General features: G+C 36.7%; 1 protein-coding gene across 6 annotated transcripts in view; it reads left to right on the plus strand.

Annotated features, from left to right (window-relative positions):
• The window catches only part of ABCC9 (ATP binding cassette subfamily C member 9), a 128,219-nt gene that overhangs the window by 34,713 nt on the left and 72,793 nt on the right, over positions 1 to 20,713 (plus strand). For all 6 annotated transcript variants that reach the window (XM_053556279.1, XM_053556284.1, XM_053556280.1 and 3 more), the window contains 4 exons: positions 5,926 to 6,034; positions 11,020 to 11,124; positions 15,420 to 15,492; positions 16,954 to 17,059. In XM_053556279.1, coding sequence (XP_053412254.1) covers positions 5,926 to 6,034; positions 11,020 to 11,124; positions 15,420 to 15,492; positions 16,954 to 17,059 — 393 coding nt within the window. The remainder of the gene's footprint in view (positions 1 to 5,925; positions 6,035 to 11,019; positions 11,125 to 15,419; positions 15,493 to 16,953; positions 17,060 to 20,713) is intronic.

Here is a 20,713-nt window from a genome sequence, read left to right on the forward strand (position 1 = left end):
GTGGGTCCTCCAGTGATGGCTTGTCAGCAGAGGATGCCAGTTTTTTTACCTAGTATATGGTGGTTCTGGGAGCCCTAATGAGCACTTTCCCGGTGTTGACTGGACCTATGGGATTTTCCTCTGTGCCTGGGAACCCGTGACCAGTCTTTGATGCCAGCTGGCCCACAGTGAGTTGAAAAGCCTGTTTATAATGGGAGACTTCGGTCAGCTGATTTGGAAACCTCCTCTTCAGGACTGTGAAAATCACAAGTCCTTCTGCACTCCCAGGCATTCAGAGGTTTGGTGGGTTAAAATGGGCTGAAACAGGCTTCCAAACTTGTGTTATAAGTGCATGGCAGAGATTTATAAACCTTTCTACTGGGAGAAAAATCCCACACCATGTGAAATCTGCTCCTGGAAAGTTCTATACTTTCTTTTAAAAAGGTTTGGCTTGTTAGCCAAAGTTGTCTTCATGGCATTCAATAGGTGTGACCCATTTATGTAAAAAATGGAAGCAGGAAGGAGTTGAGATTTAGGTTGTGTCCTCACAACCCCCAAAGCCCCGCACCATTTTATAATGAAACATTCTTGTCTACATTTGCAAGACAGAGTGATGAAAAGTCACTATCATCTAAGATATTAACATACTGGAATGAATGATGTTTTTAAGGTACTTGTCTCACTTCCCCACTGTACTTTATTTGTAAAGATATTTATATGTTTTGCTTTTCTGGAGGAGAATTATGGTACATCTTTTATAAATAATTTGAGTTAGGGTTTCTGGTGTTTGATATATAATGCAATATCTATGTCCAAAGATGTTATTTGCCAAGGGAAAAAGTGTAAAGCAAATCTCTCACTTTGTGGGGAAATAACTTAGTGTCCTTTCTGTCATGTACCACCCAGAGAAACATATGCTTGGCCAGTCTAATTCATTACCTTCAATCAAATACGTTATTATTGATATTTATTACAAACCACACAGACAGTGTGGCTTAGTCTCTGTTTTCCAGTTTATAAAATTTGTAATATATAATTTTCCTACAGAAAATACAGGTGACTGCTGGCAATAAAACCAGTTATTTCCGATTATTATAGCATCTGTCCAAGCTGTATTTAAAGCTGTATTTAAACACACAAAGTGAGATTTGAGAAGTGAAAAAATAACATGTATAAGCATGGTGATGGTATTTTAATGGGGATTGCATTGAATCTGTAGATTGCTTTGGGAAGTAGAGACATTTTGATGATGTTGATTTTCCCCAGTCATGAGCATGGTATATTCTTCCATTTGTTAGTATCTTCTGCTATTACTTTTCTTAGGGTTTTGTAATTTTCTTTACAGGTTTTGTAATTTTCTTTTGTAAGTTTCTTTATCAATTTTCTTTATAATTTTCTTCACCTCTTTTGTTAGGTATATTCCTAGATATTTCTTTCTTTATTTTTTTTTTCAAGGCTACAGTGAAGAGACATGTGTCCTTGATTAGCTTCTCATCATGGCTGTTATTGGCATGTGCAAAGGCTACTGACTTGTGGACATTGATTTGATATCCTGAGACATTACTGTATTTGTTGATCACTTCCAGGAGTCATGTGGCTGACACTTTGGGGTTCTCTAAGTACAAGATACTATCGTTGACAAAGAGCGAGAGTTTGACCTCCTCTGCCCCCCTTTGGATGTCCTTTATTTCCTTCTCTTGACTAATTGTATTGGCAAGAACTTCCAACACAATGTTGAATAGTAGTGGCAATAGAGGACAACCTTGTCTGGTTCCAGTTCTAAGTGGAAAAGCTTTCAGTTTTACTCCATTCAGAATAATATTAGCTGTGGGGTTTGTCATAGATGGCTTCAATCAGTTTAAGAAATATGCCACCTATGCCTATATTCTTAAGTGTTCTAATTAGAAAAGGATGCTAATTTATTGAATGCTTTTTCTGCACCTGTTGAGATGATCATATGGTGTTTGTTTTTGCTTCTGTTAATATTGTGAATTACGTTTATGGACTTACATATGTCAAACCAGCCTTGCATGAAACCTACTTAATCGTGATTAATGATTTTTTTAATGTGCAGCTGTAATCTATTGGCTACTATTTTATTGAGAATTTTTGCAACTATACTCATTAGTGAAATTTGTCTGAAGTTCTCCTTTTTAGTTCCTGGTTTTGGTATCAGGGTGATATTTGCTTTGTAGAACATGTTGGGGAAGATTCCTTCCTCCTCAATTTTTTGAAATAATTCCTGCATCATGGGTATAAGCTCTTCTTTGAAGGTTTGACAGAATTCTGGTGTGAAGCCATCTGGACCAGGGCTTGGGAGATTTTTTATTGTTTCTTAATTCCTCATTTTGTATGGAACCAGAAAAAAACCCCATACAGTCAAGGCAATTCTTAGTAAAACAAAGCTGGGTGTATCTCCCTACTAGACCTTAGGCTATACTATAACGTCATAGTGATAAATACAGCATGATGTTGGCACAAAAAATAGAGACATTGACTTTTTTTTGACAGCTCAAAAAAAAAAACGTGAGCTGAAACTAACATCTTCCAGCCACCTGATCTTTGATAAACCAAACAAGAGCATACACTGGGGGGTGGGGGTGGGGGATAATCCCTATTCAATAAATGTTGAATGTGTTGGGAGAACTGGATAACCACACGTAAAAGACTGAAAGTGGACCTGCACCTCTCACCACTTACAAAAATTGATTCAAGATGGATAAAAGATTTAAATCTAAGACATGAAAGAATAAAAAATCCTCGAAGGAAGTATGAGGAACACTTGAAGGTATGGACCAGGAGAAAGATTTTATTCAGAAGACTTCATGACAATTGCAACAACGACAAAGATAATCACCTGGGACTTAATTAAACTGAAAAGCTTCTATACAGCTAAGGAAAAAAAAAAACAAAGCAAATAGCCAACTTTCAGAATGGGAAAAGATATTTGCATATTGTGAATCGCACAAAAGCTTGATAACTAGGATCTACAGAGAACTCAAATTAATCAACAACAACAAAAAAAGACTCAACAATCCCAGCACTGCCTTGAAATACTTGTTTGACCTCAAACATCAAATTTGCTATTTAGTGTCTCTGTAGCTCAGCTTCCTCACTTGTCAAATAAACATAATAATAGCACCTGTTTATGGTGGTTAAGAAAAACGAGATTAAAAGAAAAGAAAAACAAGATAATACACAAAAAATACCTAGCACATTGCCTCAATGTTTTAGGAACTTTACAAATATTTGCAGATCTCCATTTTACTAGTTTATTGCCATTTTACCTATACTCCCTCTGTACCTCAAACCGTCTTCTGGGGGTCCGTGATCGTATATTAATACTTCAGGCACCCTGCTAGGCATTGGGGATTGCTAAGGTGAAAAGTGGACCACAATCATCATAGAGTCCACAATCTAGTTGGAGAGACCAGGAAGGGAAACGAATTACAATACTGTGCATTAATGTGATGCTATAAAGCTATGCACAGAATGCCGTGGGTCCATGTCTCATGATCATTGAACCTTACTGAGAGACAAGGAGGACTGTCTGGTCAGTGAAGATTGAAAAGGAGGGGCAGTGCCTGTGGCTCAAGGAGTAGGGTGCTGGCCCCATATACTGGGGGTGGCAGGTTCAAGCCTGGCCCCAGCCAAAACTGCAAAGAAAAAAAAAAAAAACTTGGGTGGCACCTGTGGCTCAAAGGAGCAGGGCGCCGGCCCCATATACTGCAGGTGGTGGGTTCAAACCCAGCTCTGGCCAAAAACTGCAAAAAAAAAAAAAGATTGAAAAGGAGGTGATGGCTCTTCCTAGTATCTTAAAAAAATAAATAAGACTTGGTCAGTTGGAGAAAAAAAGGGTAAACATGTTTTATCAGAGGAAAAATAATATGCAAGGGGAATAAGTAGGTGAGAAATCTTGGTATATTCAAGGAAAGGATTTCAGTGGGTTGGAGAAAAGGTTCTGATGTGGAAAATACCAAAGCTCAAAGCTGGACAGCAAAATCTTGATCGGCTTTTAGATGATGTCAAAGGTGCTCAAAGGCAAAGCATGCCGTTGGTTATTTTAGAGAGAGAAGTGTTACACTACTAGATTCGCATTTTTAAAATACAACCCTGGCTGTGTGTTGATGGAAATACCTTCACCCTTGGTCAGGATTTGTGCATTTTCCATAATTGTTTTGCCTCTATTTATTTTTGAAAAGACCTCATATGGACAGGAAATGCTTTTTATATTGCCTATTTATTCATTCATGGACTTTTCTCAATATAATTTGGTCAGATTTTGCTGACAAAGACTCAAAAAGTGTATACAATCTGAAGCTCTTAATGACGATTAGACTAATTAGACTTCCCCAGTGCATTTTATATACCTTCATATTTCTACAGCATGTAAGGCAAAAGAGCTTAAAGATTATGGGCAACAGACTGAATTAAATTTACTTTTAAAAATATTATTGCATGTCACAAAAACAAACTCCAAAGACTTAATCTGGAGGCACTTGACTACAAGCTTGAATAATTTTTTTTTTTTAATAAGAGAAACCTTTTGGAGGCCAGGTGTGGTGGTTCACGCCTATAGATCTAGTACTCTCAGAGGCCAAGGCGGGTGGATTGCTTGAGCTCAGGAGTTCAAGATCAGCAAGACTCAGAACTCATCTCTACTAAAACTAAAAAAACTAGCTGGGCATAGTGGCAGGCACGTGCAGTCCCAGCTACTTGGGAGACTGAGGAAGGGGAATCACTGGAGTCCAAGAGATTGAGTTACTGTGAGCTACGATGATGCCATAGCACTCTACTCAGGGTGCCAGAGTGAAAGTCTGTCAAAAAAAAAGAAAAAGAAAGCTTTTATTTAAAATAAACAAAATTATCTAGTTTCCTATTAAAGGCAGTATCTCCCCTCTAGTTGACGCTGCGTACAAGTTTGCTGACTTTCGGGATCCTAGCATGCTAAAAGGAGTACTTCTTTCCCTTTGCTACTGAATTTTCTTTTGAGTATTAATTTATTACAGGATGTTTTCTTTGTTTTCTGTATTTATTTTTGGTCCAGATCCTTTGCTACTGGTTTAAGACGACTAGAATGAGTAGACAGAGTCTTGTGCACAGCCTAAGGAGACAGCAATACATGTTTGCACACCACTCTTCTAGAGCAGGTCCTGTCACACTGTAATGTGCTCGTGAAGCACCTCTGGATATTGTTAAAAATGTATATTTTGATTCATATTTAGGGATGTAGACTGAGATATTTTTGCTTCTATTAAGCTCTCAGCTGACACGAATGCTGCTGGCCCTTGACCCACACTTTGAGTAGCAGGTTCCTAGAGGGCCTTCTCTTTGGCAAGCTCAGAAAATGGGGGTAACATATAGTGCATGAGCGGGATACACAGTGCCCAGCAACGTCACATCTGCATATTATGTGCTAAGTGATTTTAGACAGGTTACTTAACCTCTCTATACCTCATTTCTCATTTATAAAATTGGAATGAAGGGCGGCACCTGTGGCTCAAAGGAGTAGGGCGCTGGCCCCATATGCCAGAGGTGGCAGGTTCAAACCCAGACCCAGCCAAAGAAAAACTCCAAATAAATAAATAAACAAATAAAATAAAATTGGAATGAGAGTACTTCTCTCATTGGTATTATTATTTTAACCACTCTGTTCAAGTTCCTATCCAACTCTACTGCCTTTGAATCTTTGACAAGGAATATAATTACAAAAAACGTACAAAGAGAATTCTGCTGAATTTAGGGTGACCAATGGTCCTGATTTCCATGTCTCAGAAATCTCTCAGGAAGTTTAGTCCATCTACCTGAATTCCCAGTTGGTCTTGAAAAATGACTCTCACAGGCTACTCTCCATGATAACACAGGGTGGGCATTTATTTAGGTAGCTCTTTGCTGGAGATGTTATATTATTAACTGTCTTGTGTTCTTTCACTTGTTTTTCTGCAGTGTTCAAAAGCTGAACGAGTTTCTCTTGAGTGATGAGATTGGTGACGACAGCTGGAGAACTGGTGAAGGCTCTCTTCCTTTTGAGTCCTGTAAGAAACACACTGGAGTCGTAAGTGCTTTCTCTTGTTAGGGAGGTTGTAAGTAGAGGGAAGTCTCAGCAGAGTAGATGGATTAGAAGAAATTATACGTTGTATTTTTTAACCTATAGGTAGAAAAATTGCCACCCGCGGGCGGCGCCTGTGGCTCAGTGAGTAAGGCGCCGGCCCCATATGCCGAGGGTGGTGGGTTCAAACCCGGCCCCGGCCAAACTGCAACCAAAAAATAGCCGGGCGTTGTGGCGGGCGCCTGTAGTCCCAGCTACTCGGGAGGCTGAGGCAGGAGAATCGTGTAAGCCCAAGAGTTGGAGGTTGCTGTGAGCTGTGTGACGCCACGGCACTCTACCCGAGGGCGGTACAGTGAGACTCTGTCTCTACAAAAAAAAAAAAAAAGAAAAGAAAAATTGCCACCCGCTTCTATACAACCTCACAAGTCTAAAATCAATAAACAAATGTATAAGGCTTGCCTTTATAAATCATGCCAGAATTATCCCAAAAGGGACAACACATGTTCGATTTAAAAGGAAATGGAGGAATTGTTTCCCTCACACTTTATGTGAAAACAACACAAAATAAGCTTGCTACTCCTGCACCATATTCTTAAAATATGGTTTTAGATACATATTTTTTGAAGTTAAATATTGCTTTCTGTTGCATCGTGTCTTTTGATCCATTTAATATATTATGTTCCATTACTTATTTTTATTTTCCGGCTGAATACATTGAGTTTGCATGTTGTGTGGCTTCAGTAAAGTCGTAAGATTAGTAAGGGGCAGAGTGAGAATTCAAACCTGAGTCCTATAATTTATAGAACAGTTCATTCATCTGTGATACAAATATTTACTTAGTATCTACATGAAGTTTGCAAACATACTCCACATTGTTTTGTTGTATTCATATATAGGAATAAACCATTTATTATGCATTTGTCTGTGTTTTTAGACTCACTTACTACCCTATACTTTGTGCCAAGACCTAGGGGTGTAGCTATGGATCAGAGACACAAGAGCTTTCCTGTCACAGAGTTTGCTTTCTTGAGGCAGGAGTCACAGAATAAACAAATTAAAACAATAAGATAGTTTCACTGAGTGAAGAAAATGAAAGAGGGCTTTAGGGAGTGAATGTGGTACTTGAAGCAGGATGGGCATCTCCGAGAAGGCCCTCTGAAAAGCCAGCGTTGAGCTGAGACAGGAATGAAGAGTGGATACCTTTCTTGCAAAAATCTGGAAAGAGAGAATTCCAGGTGGGAGGACCACCATAGGCAAAGACCTTGAGGTAGGAATTCCTTTGGTGAATTCAAGGAACACAGGAATACTGTGGCTGGTGCCTGGTGGAGAAGGGGAGGTTGAGACACAATAAGAATAATGATTGAGGGTCTTGTAGACCATAGGAAGAGTTTGGATTTTATTGAAATGCAATAGGAAAACTTCTGAAGGTTCTATAGTAGGGACTAATGTCATTTTGTTTATATTTTTAAAAGATCACTTTGGTTGCCATAGAGAGAGAAGTCAGTGGGGATAAAAAGTGAACAGGTAGAGGTCATTATAATCACATAGGCCAAGAGGTGATGATGGCTAGAATTAGAGATCTTATTGCTGTTGCTGTGGACATTGTAAAAAAGTGATCAAGTTCAGTGTACATTTTTGAGGTGGAGCTGATGAAGACTCACCGGTGGACTGGATTAGAACATGAAGAAGCAGAACTCAAGGAGGAATCCTGTGTTATTGGCTTGACTGCTCCATAGATGGTGTAGCCATTAACTGACAGAGGAGGCAGAGAAATCAATAAATTGGAGTTGAGGTGGAATCAATAAGTCTATTTTGCACATGCTAATTTTGAAATTCTTCTTAATCCAAAAATTGACATCAGCATTAGAGAGGTCAGTGAAAGAGTGTTTAGCCATTAGATAACATTGAAATCCATGGACCTGAACTGTACCATGGTCTTGAGGGGTGTGTCTAAAAAACTCCAAAGAAATTCTTTAAAATTAAAATGCCACGAAAGCTATGTTAACTAGTGTGATGAAAATGTGTCAAATGGTCTATGAACCAAGTGTATGGTGCCCCATGATCATACTAATGTACACAGCTATGATTTAATAATAATAATAAAAAAAACACCATCCGAAATTTGAACCATGGGTATTTGATTGTAAAGAATTGCTAGAAATGATACTATTATTAAGCTGATGTTATAAACTGAAGTATTCACACATAGAAATGCCTGAGATTTCTTTCAAAACAATATTGAAGGGGTAAGTGGGTAAAAAATATAGACAAAATAAAAAAAAAAAAGAAATTCTTTAAAATTAATCCGTATATTTCATAGGGGCAAAGAAAAAAGGTATTATTCCAAATAAGTCATGTTATACATTAAAATTAGTTGTTATGTCACTATGAGATAAAAATATGAATAGGTTTATCAAAATTAATACATATATTTTGTAAGGGTAAAGAAAAAAGGTATTATTCCAAAATGAGTCATGTTATACATTAAAATTAGTTATTCTGTCACTATAAGATAAAAATATGAATAGGTTTATCATGTATGTGACCCAGTAAAAATGTATATGCCTTTACATTTTTACTGGAAAGCCTTTACCAGGAAGTCAGTCTGTATTGATTGTTTTTACATCATATTTAAACCACTAAAACTAGTTAAGCATTTTGGCTTTATTTAGACTTGCTGTTTTTTCTGCTTACTTTCAGTTAAGTTGTTTTATAGGGCAGGTGTGATTTTGTCTGAGAAGCATGCCACACATAACTGAGGTAGAGATGCTTCAGAATACTTGTTTGCTGTTGAATGCTTGATTTATTGAAATATTTCCGTCCTATTGTGTGGACATGGACATGCAAACAAAAATACATCAGAGAGTGTCAATACTTTTAGGCAGCAGGAAAGTGAAATATTTGATTAGAACCAGCCTCATCACACTTTACAGATGATCTTAGACTACCAAAGAACTCATTGGATCATCCTTCAGATCAGCTGAGTGAGATGACATCAGGAAAAGAAACATGGAAGGTCAAGTTCATGGAGTTAGGGAAATTTAAAGACCTTTTTTTGTTTTGTTTTCTATGAGATGAGGGATAGAAGAAAAACCAAACTGACAAAAGGTTTTTGGAAGGAAAAAAAGAATCCCCTTCAAATGCATCTAATATCTTCAGGGTTATTGAAACCAGACTGGACTTCTGATGTCTTTCAGGGTCATTCATCACTGCTGTTGGGCCAAACCACAAATGACAAACTTTCTTAAATGGAGTTAAAAAAAAGCTGTGTGCTTGAAAATAACACTAATGGAAACTCCTTCTTGAGAGTGCTTAAGATACTATGTATTCTGTAAAAGCTTGGAGTTAAGTGGTTTTGGCTGTAGAATGTCCATGGAGAATTAGTGACATTCTAGAGCCAAAGACTCTTCAAATTACATCTGTGGAACTCCAACTCAAATCTCTGTCAACACATCTCCTCTTCCCACCCTCTGCTTCGTTTAGTGAAGGGCATGAAGTCATTCCTTTTAGATCTCTGGGGGCAAGACTACTATAGAACTAAAAACTCTAGAAGACTGATTTATATATAGGTATGGCTTGTTTTGTGTGGAAAATCTACTCAGCTTAAAGGACAGTGGCTTTCTGTGTTTCATACAATGTACTTCCAGGATTGTCTATGATGGCTGTGGGAAGAAAAAAACAAAACTAAAAATTTCATGAACACACATGCGTGCCCGGGCTTTCTTTCTCTCTCTCTGTTTAAATGTATTTGGTATTTTCTATGTGACACAGCACTGCTGGTACTTTACCATTACCCCTCTCAGTGGCTTTTTAATCCGTGTATTTATTTGCATGTAGCCTAGCAATGTACTATTTTATAGCTCGATGTCCTGTTGATACCTCAGTTAATGGAAATTGGAAGAGCAATATCTTGTTTGTATTAAATTACTGATTATTCAAGGACATTCCTAATTCCCATAGTAGAACCCAATGGATTTTTCAAAAATATAAACCTGCAGTTCCAGGCCAAAAGAAAAAAAAAACTTTCACAATTCTAAAATCTGTTGCTTTTCTACAGTATATTACTATAGCTCTTCATGATCCCTATAAAGTATCAGTATTTAAGGAAGACAGGTTATTACTTATGTCGGAATGTTTGCTTGTTAAGTTTCTGGAGAAAGTTTGAACTTTAAAATTTTTCCATATTACAGGTTTACAGAGCTAAAAATTCTACCTTCTCTTTAGCCATTTATTTCTGTGTGAAATTAAACTCAAAAATAGAGAATGACAAATTTCGAATTATGACCTAACAAAGTTCACTTTAAATATATGATGACTGTCAGATCTCAGCTGGCGTCTGCTTTAGTCTGTCAACTAGGAATAGAACTATAATATTTGATGTGCATTAGTTCATTATACAAAGCTTATGGATTTTAATATGAAACATTGTACATCTTTGGGCAAAAAATTGTAGATCTTTTTGCGTTTGTTAATCCGTAAAGCACTCATGGGTGATGTGCAGCTCAATCTGATTTTATGGGAGTATATCAGATTCCAAATCCTCCTGATTCAGAGGATGATCAAAAACATAATGCTCGAATGTCTGTAAGCCTGACAGCCTGACGAGTACATTCTGTTTGGATCTGAGTTAATTTGATCACATTTCAACACAACACATGGTATTTTAGGGCCTGAGTATATTCATCCCGGGCATCGTAGAAAGATGATCCAAAACCTAATTTGTGACTCGGTACTTTGCAAGCATCGTATCTTCATATTTTCATTTTTTAAAGAGGTGCACAAATTAGAATTACTATTGTGGCTTAACAATTTTTTATTCTTTGGGTTTTTTTAGGGGAGAAGCTGTCAAAATAATTAAGATATAGAAGCGATGCACTTTACTTTTTTCTTAAAATTTAAGCGGGGAAGTAGCAATGCTCGTTAATGCACGGTAAAACCTCCATTTTTTCATAAAGCTTCAACTTGTGTCCTTTTCTATTTGGTTGCAACAGCCGAAAACGATAAACAGGAAGCAGCCTGGAAGATATCACCTGGACAGCTATGAGCAATCAACGCGACGTCTGCGTCCCACGGAGGCAGATGATATTGCAATAAAGGTTATTTTATTTCCCAGATTCTTACGTGAGCAGAAACATTTATGTTACTACTTTTTGGTGAAGTTCTGCAAAAGTATCCTAAATCACAGTCTCCTGGTAGCGGTCATTAGTTCTTCTTCACTTGCCCCCTCCCCCCACCCCACCCCCGTGCTTGCTCCAGCAGTATGTTTTGATAACTAAAGAATAAACCTTACAGGCAGCGCCTGTGGCTCAAAGGGGTAGGGCGCTGGCCCCATATGCTGGAGGTGGCGGGTTCAAACCCAGCTCCAGCCAAAACTGCAAAAAAAAAAAAAAAAAAGGAACTTTACTTGTGATTCTGCCTTAGAAGTTAGTGTCAAATGTATCTCCTCTAGTACGCTTAAGTTTATCAACCAAGTAAATTAATTTATAGAGAACTCCAAATAATTGTTTCCAACCAGAAAGCCTTAGACGAGCGTTGTATGCATTCAGCTTCCTACATACTGCTTTTCATCTCAGTTCAAACTTGGCCTCTTGTACTGTCCCCAGGCCTGTGTGCTTAAAGTAGAACAAGCAGTCACAGGTACACCTGCTGGGGACTGATAGTCGGGGATAAGCCCCAGGGAGGGGTCGGTGTTACACAGGGACTGGAACAAATGCCTACAATGGTCCAGGGCCTCTGGCCATCAGAGCCACCAGAGTCCTGGAAACCAGCCCTTTCAGAAAACTGGCTGCATTAGCTACTGCGGGATAGTGAAATCCTCTGCGTGGCCAGGCCAATCAGAGGGAGGTGGAGGCTCAGTATGGGGTGCATAGGAAAGACAAGAGTTACCTGTAAATCTTTTCTTCTTTTTTAAAATTTCGGAATATTAAGGGGTACACATGTTTTGTCTGCATAGTTTTTTGCACAAAATGAGTCAAGTTTATAAACATGACCTCCACCCAAACAGTGTGCTGTTCTTCAAAGCGAAACCTCCCAGGAATGGAGAAACTCAACAGCAGGCCCAAACTACCTTTAAATCTTCTCTCTCTCCTGGGCATCTGACATCATAACCTTCCCACACGAGGCATAACGCTTCAGGACCGACTTCACGGTTCATTATTGGATGAAATAAACTAGTATTAGCCTTACCTCTGTCATTAATTTGATGTGCGATATTTGGGTAAATTGCTATGTCTCTCTGCATTCTGGTTTGCTTATCTTGAGATGAACATGCCATTTTGGCTCAGTTCTTCTGAGAATTAAACGTATGTCATTGTGAATTTTAAAAGAGATTTAGTGATTTTTAACTTTGCCCAGGAAGTTATATACAGAAGGTGCCAAAAAAATGTACACATACATACATTTTAAGAAATGAGAAGCTGTATTAAAAGTGTAATACTCAGTATCCTCAAAAGTATTAAAAGTGTAATACTCAGTATACTCATATACCAATAACAAAAGATGACTATAAGTCACATTTGAGCACCTCTTGTCATTGCAGAAACCAAATGTGACTTGAGTATTACAGCTTTTTCCGGCCTTAAGAATATGCATACATTATTTTGACACCTGGTGTGTAGATATCAAAGACCTGGGCATCATTTTAAAAAATGGCTCTGGTAGTTCCTCAGGCAACTATAATGTGCAGGCAGAGTTATAACTAGAAGCTATAAGAGGTAAGGAACAAAAGATTAGAAAAGTTCCTCAATGCTGTTGGCTTCCCAAATGTGCCTAGATAATAACTAAAAAAAGGACATCAATTGTTTAAATCGTCATTTCCTGTTCAGTATAGTAGGATTCTAAAAATATGTCTTTTCCATGTGTCTTATTAAATTCGTTTTCATTTCGGAGGTGAAAGAAAAAGTTACTTTATTTATTTATTTATTTTTGACTGAATCAATCCTTCATGCACCAAAAAAAGCTGCTAGTTAATGGCCTTGAGTTTGTTGTGCCTGTCAATGGTCACTATAGTTTCCGGCTCACCTTCAAGCCCAAATTAATTTTTTATTTATGATAAGAACTCTCAAATTGCTAGGCACTCATTTATCATCTTGAAATATCTTTATCGTGGAATACAATATTCCCCGTAAAAGTGCGTATATTGCCGGTTCCCTCAGAAAATGCCTCATGATAACATTGGCTACTTTCTGTCATACCTCTCCCCTGAGATATAGTTACCACCTTAACTGTCACAGTCATTTCCTTGATTATCCTGGCTATGTGTGCTTCCCTGGAAACATATTTTTAGGGTTTCTTTCTTCTTTTTTTTTTTAGTTTAAATATGTCTGTATTGGTTCTTTTGCTAAACATTAGGAAGGTACCATTTGTTCATCTTGCTGTGTGTAGTTGTAATTCATTCATTCTTGTCGAATAGCGTTACATTGTATAAATATATCAGAATTGGTTCTATCGATACTTTAGTTGGACCATTGGGTGTTGTTCAGGTTGGAGCTATTGCTGAGTTTTAGGGCATGTGAATCCTTATAATTTTCCTAGATACTGTTTTCCAAAGTGACTGAGCCATTTTACACTCCAGCAGTACTGATTGAAAGGTCCGGTTGCTCCACGTCTTTCCCAAGGTCTTTTTTTTTTTGTCAAATAGTGTGTGCTGGAGGAGATGCAGTTGTATCTTGCTGTGGTTTTTATTTGCATTTTTCTGATTACTAATGAGGTCTATATGTATATATTTTGGCCATTTGGTTTAGATTTTCTTTTTTTGTGAATTGCCTGGTTATTTGTCCTGTCCCTTTTAATAAATTCTGGGTGCTTCTTTGATAGTTCTATGTGTTGAAAATTCTCCTGCTCAGTGGCTTGGCCTTTGACTCTATGTTGCTATGTATCTGTTAGTGAACAGAAGTTCTTAATTTTACTATAGTCTGTCTAGTTTATATAACTTGTCCTCAATAGTTAATGTTTTGGGATTTGTTTTTGTCATCTTATCTAAGAAAACTTTTCCTGCCTAAAGGTCATAAAGATGTTCTATCTAGCTTCTAAATGGTTTGAAGTTACAGTTTTTACTTTTAGTTCTTTTTGCGTTTAGTTTGAAGTAGAGATGTGATTTAGTGAGTAAACCAGACATAAATGATTTATTAGTAAATTGTCGTAAATTTAGCAGATATTTAGTAGAAAATTGAGTACAGTCATTTTACTGCATTTAGTAGTAAATCAGTGAGACACGATCTAATTTTTAAGATGTTTGGTGTGTTGTCAGTTCTACGTCAAAGACCTTTCATGTGTAGGTCTCTTGCTGGCTTTTATTTTTCTTTCATTTTACTTGTCTGTCTTAATGTTCCACTATCACGATTATTAGAGCTTTCTAAGAAATACTGATATTTTTTAGAGCAAGTCCTTATATCTTGTTGTTTTTCTTCTTAGCTCTGCTTGGTCCTCTGGGAGAAAGAGGCTTAGGTGCTCTGGGGTGTACATCCTTAACTTTACATTTTCCCCTATATTTTGACTTGGTATTTCCTAATTTATTGCTTTAATGACTTCTTTTATAAACTATATTTCGTTCCGCATTTGTACTCATTTTCCACAGGAGGAAATGGATGATGGTCTGTGTAAGGGCTTGCCTTTACATTTTTAAAAAATTCTTTTCATTTAGGTGAAATTGGCATAGCATATACTTAACCATTTTAACGTAAGCATTTCAGTGGCATTGTTTACATATTGTACCACCATCCCCTTGACTTAGTTCTAAAGCCTTTTTAGCACCTTGGAAGGAAACCTGAAACCCACTAAGCAGTGCTCTCCGTTTCCTGTTCCCTTTGCCCCTGGTAACAGCCAGTCTAGATTCCATCTCTACGGATTTGCTTATTCTGGCTATTCCAGATAAATGTGACCATACAAAGGTGATTTTTTTGTGTCTGTCTAGATCCTGCCTTTAAATTTTCATTAATTCTTTCCATGGCATCTCTGACCATCATTCTTATCCACCCCACCCCATTTCCTACCCTGGCCATTAGGTATTAGTTCTAATATGCTTTCTTAAGCATGCTCATATCCTTGTAAAATATGTAGTGTCGTCATAAGCATATGTATTTAAATGTTATGATAGATGGTGCCTTCTTCCTAGACCACAGTATTCTGCAGTATGCATCACTGCCTTTTACTTATGCCCCAGTGATAGACCCTGAGCTTATCTATCCCAAACCCTGTTATGATCACCATCATTGTACCTATTCTTAATGAACCTATGCTTAGATTTATTTACAGTATAGTAGCTCATTTTCCAATGTCAAACAGCTACCTTGTGTTGATAGAATTTTAGTACTTTATACATAAAATTTATTTTAATTAGAATTATTCTTTAATATCGAACATATAATCTAAGTTCTATATTCTCCTTCTCTAGGTCACAAATGGATACTTTTCATGGGGCAGTGGTTTGGCTACATTATCCAATATAGATATTCGAATTCCAACAGGTAAGAATCATTCGTTATACATTTTTGCAATGGTTAACTCTAACAGCCATCGTTTCCCAAGAGGACGGTTGTCCAAAACAAAAAGAGAAATGACATCTCATTATGGTTTCGACCTACATTTCTTTGATGACTAGTGATGTTGAACATCTTTTTATGTATCTGCTGTCCATTTGTGTGTCTTATTGAAAGAAATATCTATTCAAGTTCTTTGTTCACTTTTAAATTGGATTTTTTTTTTTTTTTTTTTTTTTTTGCTGAGTGGTAGGAAATTCTTTTATAGTTTGGATATTAACCTCTTATCAAATAGATGGCTTGCTAATATTTTCTCCCATTTCTTTTTACTCTGTTTATTGTTTTTAGTCTGCACAAAAGCTTTTTAGTCTGATGTAGTTCTACTTGTCTATTTTTTATTTTGTTGACCGTGCTTTTCTGACAAATCCAGGGAACAATTTCCAGGATCAATTTCAAGAAGTTTTACTTCTATGTTTTCTTTAAGGATTTTTACAGTTCCAGGTCTGGCATAAATTACTCTAGCTTTGTAATTTATTTTGAAATCAAGAAGTGTGGTGCCTATAGCCTTGTCGTTCATTCTCAAGATTACTTTGGTGATTTAGAGTCTATTGTGGTTCCATATGAATTTTAGGGTTTTTATTTTATTTCTCTAAAAAAATGCCATTGGAATTCTGATACGGGTTACACTGAATCTTTAGATTGCTTTAGGTAGTATGGACCTTTTTCATTCCATATGAAAATTAAATTATTTAATTTAATTTAAATATGAATTTTTCTAGTTTGTAAACATTAATTCTTCCAGTCTTTCCATATATTTGTGCCTGCTTTCCTTTCTTTCACAATGTCCTGTAGTCTCAGTGTACAAGTCTTTTACCTCTTTGGCTAAGTTTATTCCTAAATATTCATATAATGACAAACAGTCCCAGAAAGAAATTAAGAAAAAGTAACATTTATAGCATCAAGATGCACAGAATATTTGGGAATAAAACCAATAACTTTTATTTCAAATATCTGAATAACTGAATAGAAAATTTGACCTGGTTTGATAGTAAGTCGGGATTTTTCTATTATACATGCAAGTCAAAGTGAAAAAATGGAAAGACTGTCTTAATACTTCATCCAAATCACTTTCACTCCAATTACCCCTTGTAGTCAAAACTGGCATTTTCTCCTCCTGAATGAACTGAATAATAAATTTAAAACTATCTAGATGATAGTCAGCTATTCTCATAGTTTTAAAAATAATAAATGAAGATCTATATATTTTCATTTTTATTTCCTTTTTCTGAAACATTTTAGGGAAAGGAGGTGTTTAGAATACCTTTTAGCTGGAGACAAAATCTGATCCATAGATTATGAAATAGTACTCTTTTCTAAATGATGTTTAGTTATATCTTACTAAGAGAATTCCATCTAGTTCTGTTGTGATCCTTTGTTTCATTTTTCTAGGTCAGTTGACCATGATTGTGGGCCAAGTAGGGTGTGGAAAGTCTTCTCTTCTCCTTGCCATCCTTGGTGAGATGCAGACACTGGAAGGAAAAGTTCACTGGAGCAAGTATGTGCATTTTTAATTGTTTCTGTTACTGTGTCACATATCTGATAATCTTCCAACAGAAGAATCCAGAGCAATAGATTCCCATGTTAATTTTCATTGTTGTTGTGATGACCACTGAAGTCTTTGTCATGCAATCTGTTCCCAGTCCAACATCATCAAGATTTTTACCCACACTTTCTTCTAAGATGTTTATTGTTTCGTGTCTTGGATTTAAGTCTCTTATTCATCTTGAGTTAAGTTTTGTAAAGGGTGAAAAGTGTGAGCTGAGTTTTAGTCTTTTACATGTGGTTATCCAGTTCTCCCAGCACCACTTGTTGAATAAGGATTCTTTTCTCCACTGTATGCTTTTGTTAGGTTTATCAAAGATCAGATGACAAATAGAGACTGTTTTCATCTCATGGTTTCTTATTCAGTTCCAGATGTCTATGTCTCTATTTTTGTGCCAATACCATGCTGTTTTGATTACTGTGTACTTATAAGAACTACTTAATTTTCTTCTATGGTGTCCTTAATATTTGAAATGCAATATTTTAGGATCAGAAATATTTCAATGATATTGACCTTTTCGAAAAGAGTTGATGTCATATCCTATTACCCTTTTCATTCCAGAATAAAAAGCTATGAGCCCAGCACAATAAAGAAAGGCATACAGCAATTAATTAAAACAAAGCTAAGTTAGAAATTATTGATAATGACAGGTCACTAATGTGTAAGGGCTTAGAAGTCCTTCACTTCAGCAGACTAAATTGGTTTTTTTAAAGATCAAAACAAATAAAGCAAAACAATAAACTAAATGTTATGGTAAGACACCAAGTGTCTTGTTGTCATTCTTCATCATCTCATGTGTCTCTGGTTGCATAAATTTTATTTTTAAATGTGTTCTAATATATGGGCATGAGAGAAAGCCAATAAAGTACTCTGACCTATTGCAGCAAGAAATATTTACTTTGGGCAGGAGAGAAGGCACTGCTTCTCAGGAGCACATTGACATGGGCAGAGTCTGAAAGATACTTCCTTATGAATTGATACGTTTGCGTTAGTCTGACATATGGTAGCATCCGAAGAGAAAAGTGAGAGGAGGGAGAAACAAAAAAAAAAAAGTCCAAAATTTTCATAAAGCTAACTTGCACATCAATTTTTCATCTAGTTATGCTTCATATGTGTTTAAAAGCAAAAGTTCTGCTGAATTTCAAATCAGCAGAATTTGATTTGAATTGTCAAATTCAAGTTTGACAATTTTCCTGATTGTCACGACAAACAGTGACTAAAATCTTAGGGGATAGAACTAAAATTCTTTATTGGATCATGGTTTCATTGACAGAGTCCAAAATGTGTAATGATGGGGATAATGATGTGAGAAATAGCCATCATTTACCTTTGGTTTCCTTTCCTTTTTTTTTCCTTCCTCTCACCCATGCCATCAACCGTCATACTCTTCAGTCCCCATGTGTCTTGATGTTCTATCTTCTACCAACTTGGTGCAAACAGTTTTATAAAAGGGGTTCAATTATTATTATTATTATTTGAGGCAGAGTCTCACTTTGTGACCCTAGATAGAGTACCACGGTGTCATAGCTCACAGCAACCACCTTGGGCACAAGCGATTCTCTTGCCTCAGCCTCCCAAGTAGCTGGGACTACAGGTGCCCACCACAACGTCCGGCTATTTTTAGAGATGGAGTCTCACTCTGGCTCAGGCTGGCCTCGAACTTGTGAGCTCAGGCAATCCACCCACATGGGCCTCTCAGAGTGATAGGATTATAGTCATGAGCCACTGTGGCCAACATGGTTCAATTATTTTAAGACAGATGAATTGAGTAGCTATTCTTTATCATGTGACTTGGCTTGGCCTGAAGGAATAATCACACATTGAGCCAATTTTCCAGCATCAGATGTGTATAGCACGTTTGTGCCACCATATTAACTTTCCTTTTTCTAGATATCATTCCTGATTGAAGCTTGCAAAAGTCACTCTACCATTTCATAATGTGTCAACCATAATACTTGGAAGTTGTTAGTACACTGTATCAACTATACCTTTCACTCTTGAAGGAAAATATGCAAAAGTCCTACATGGAGAGACCTTCAAAAGTAAAATGTTATTCTATTTTCCAGAAGAGGATTTTCCATCTTTTCTGTGACATCTTTGTTCTCTCTTATTGCCTTTGGTGCTATGGACACCCACACTGAATGGTAGAAGATGAGTTGAGCCATGGAACAGGTTATTTTCACATAATCGTGGACTCAGTGCTAAATCCCAATAATTTGTTCTCAGTCCTATTTAATTTTCCAATACTTTTTGAAACTCTTCAACACTGAGGACTTCCTAAGAGTAACTTGTTTATTGGTTTCTACCACACTTTCATTCAGGCATGCATTAAAAATATTTATTTCACATCTATTATATGTAAATCATTGATGAGTCACTGGGGGATAAATAAATGAACAAACAAAACAGGTGTCTATTTTCAAGAATCTTACCGTTTTAGAATCCAGCAACATATCAAATCATACATCATGACCAAGTCGGTTTTATCCCAGGGTCTCAAGGCTGGTTCAATATATGTAAATCTATAAATGTAATACAGCACATAAACAAATTAAAAAACAAAGACAGTATGATTCTCTCAATCGATGCAGAAAAAGCTTTTGATAACATCCAACATCCATTCATGATTAGAACACTTAAGAAAATTGGTATAGAAGGGACGTTTCTTAAACTGATAGAGGCCATCTACAGCAAACCCACAGCCAATATCATATTGAATGGAGTTAAATTGGAATCATTTCCACTTAGATCTGGAACCAGACAAGGCTGCCCATTGTCTTCATTGCTCTTTAACATTGTAATGGAAGTTTTAGCCACCGCAATTAGGGAAGAAAAGGCAATCAAGGGTATCCACGTAGGGTCAGAAGAGATCAAACTTTCGCTCTTCGCAGATGATATGATTGTATATCTGGAAAATACTAGGGACTCTACTACAAAACTCGTAGAAGTGATTAAGGAATACAGCAGTGTCTCAGGTTACAAAATCAACATTCATAAATCGGTAGTCTTTATATATACCAACAATAGTCAAGTTGAAAAAACAATTAAGGACTCTATCCCATTCACAGTAGTGCCAAAGAAGATGAAATACTTGGGAGTTTATCTAACAAAGGACGTGAAAGATCTATATAAAGAGAACTATGAAACTCTAAGAAAAGAGATAGTTGAGAATGTTAACAAATGGAAAAATATACCATGCTCATGGTTGGGAAGAATCAACATTGTTAAAATGTCCATACTACCCAAAGCAATATATAATTTCAACGCAATCCCCATTAAGGTTCCACTGTCATACTTTAAAGATCTTGAAAAAATAATACTTCGTTTTATATGGAATCAGAAAAAACCTCGAATAGCCAAGACATTACTCAAAAATAAAAACAAAGCAGGAGGAATCACGCTACCAGACCTCAGACTATACTACAAATCGATAGTGATCAAAACAGCATGGTGCTGGCACAAAAACAGAGAAGTAGATGTCTGGAACAGAATAGAGAACCAAGAGATGAATCCAGCTAATTACCGTTATTTAATCTTTGACAAGCCAATTAAAAACATTCAATGGGGAAAAGATTCCCTATTTAACAAATGGTGCTGGGTGAACTG

This window comes from Nycticebus coucang, chromosome 12, assembly GCF_027406575.1.
Source record: "Nycticebus coucang isolate mNycCou1 chromosome 12, mNycCou1.pri, whole genome shotgun sequence".
NCBI classification, from domain to species: Eukaryota; Metazoa; Chordata; class Mammalia; order Primates; family Lorisidae; genus Nycticebus; species Nycticebus coucang.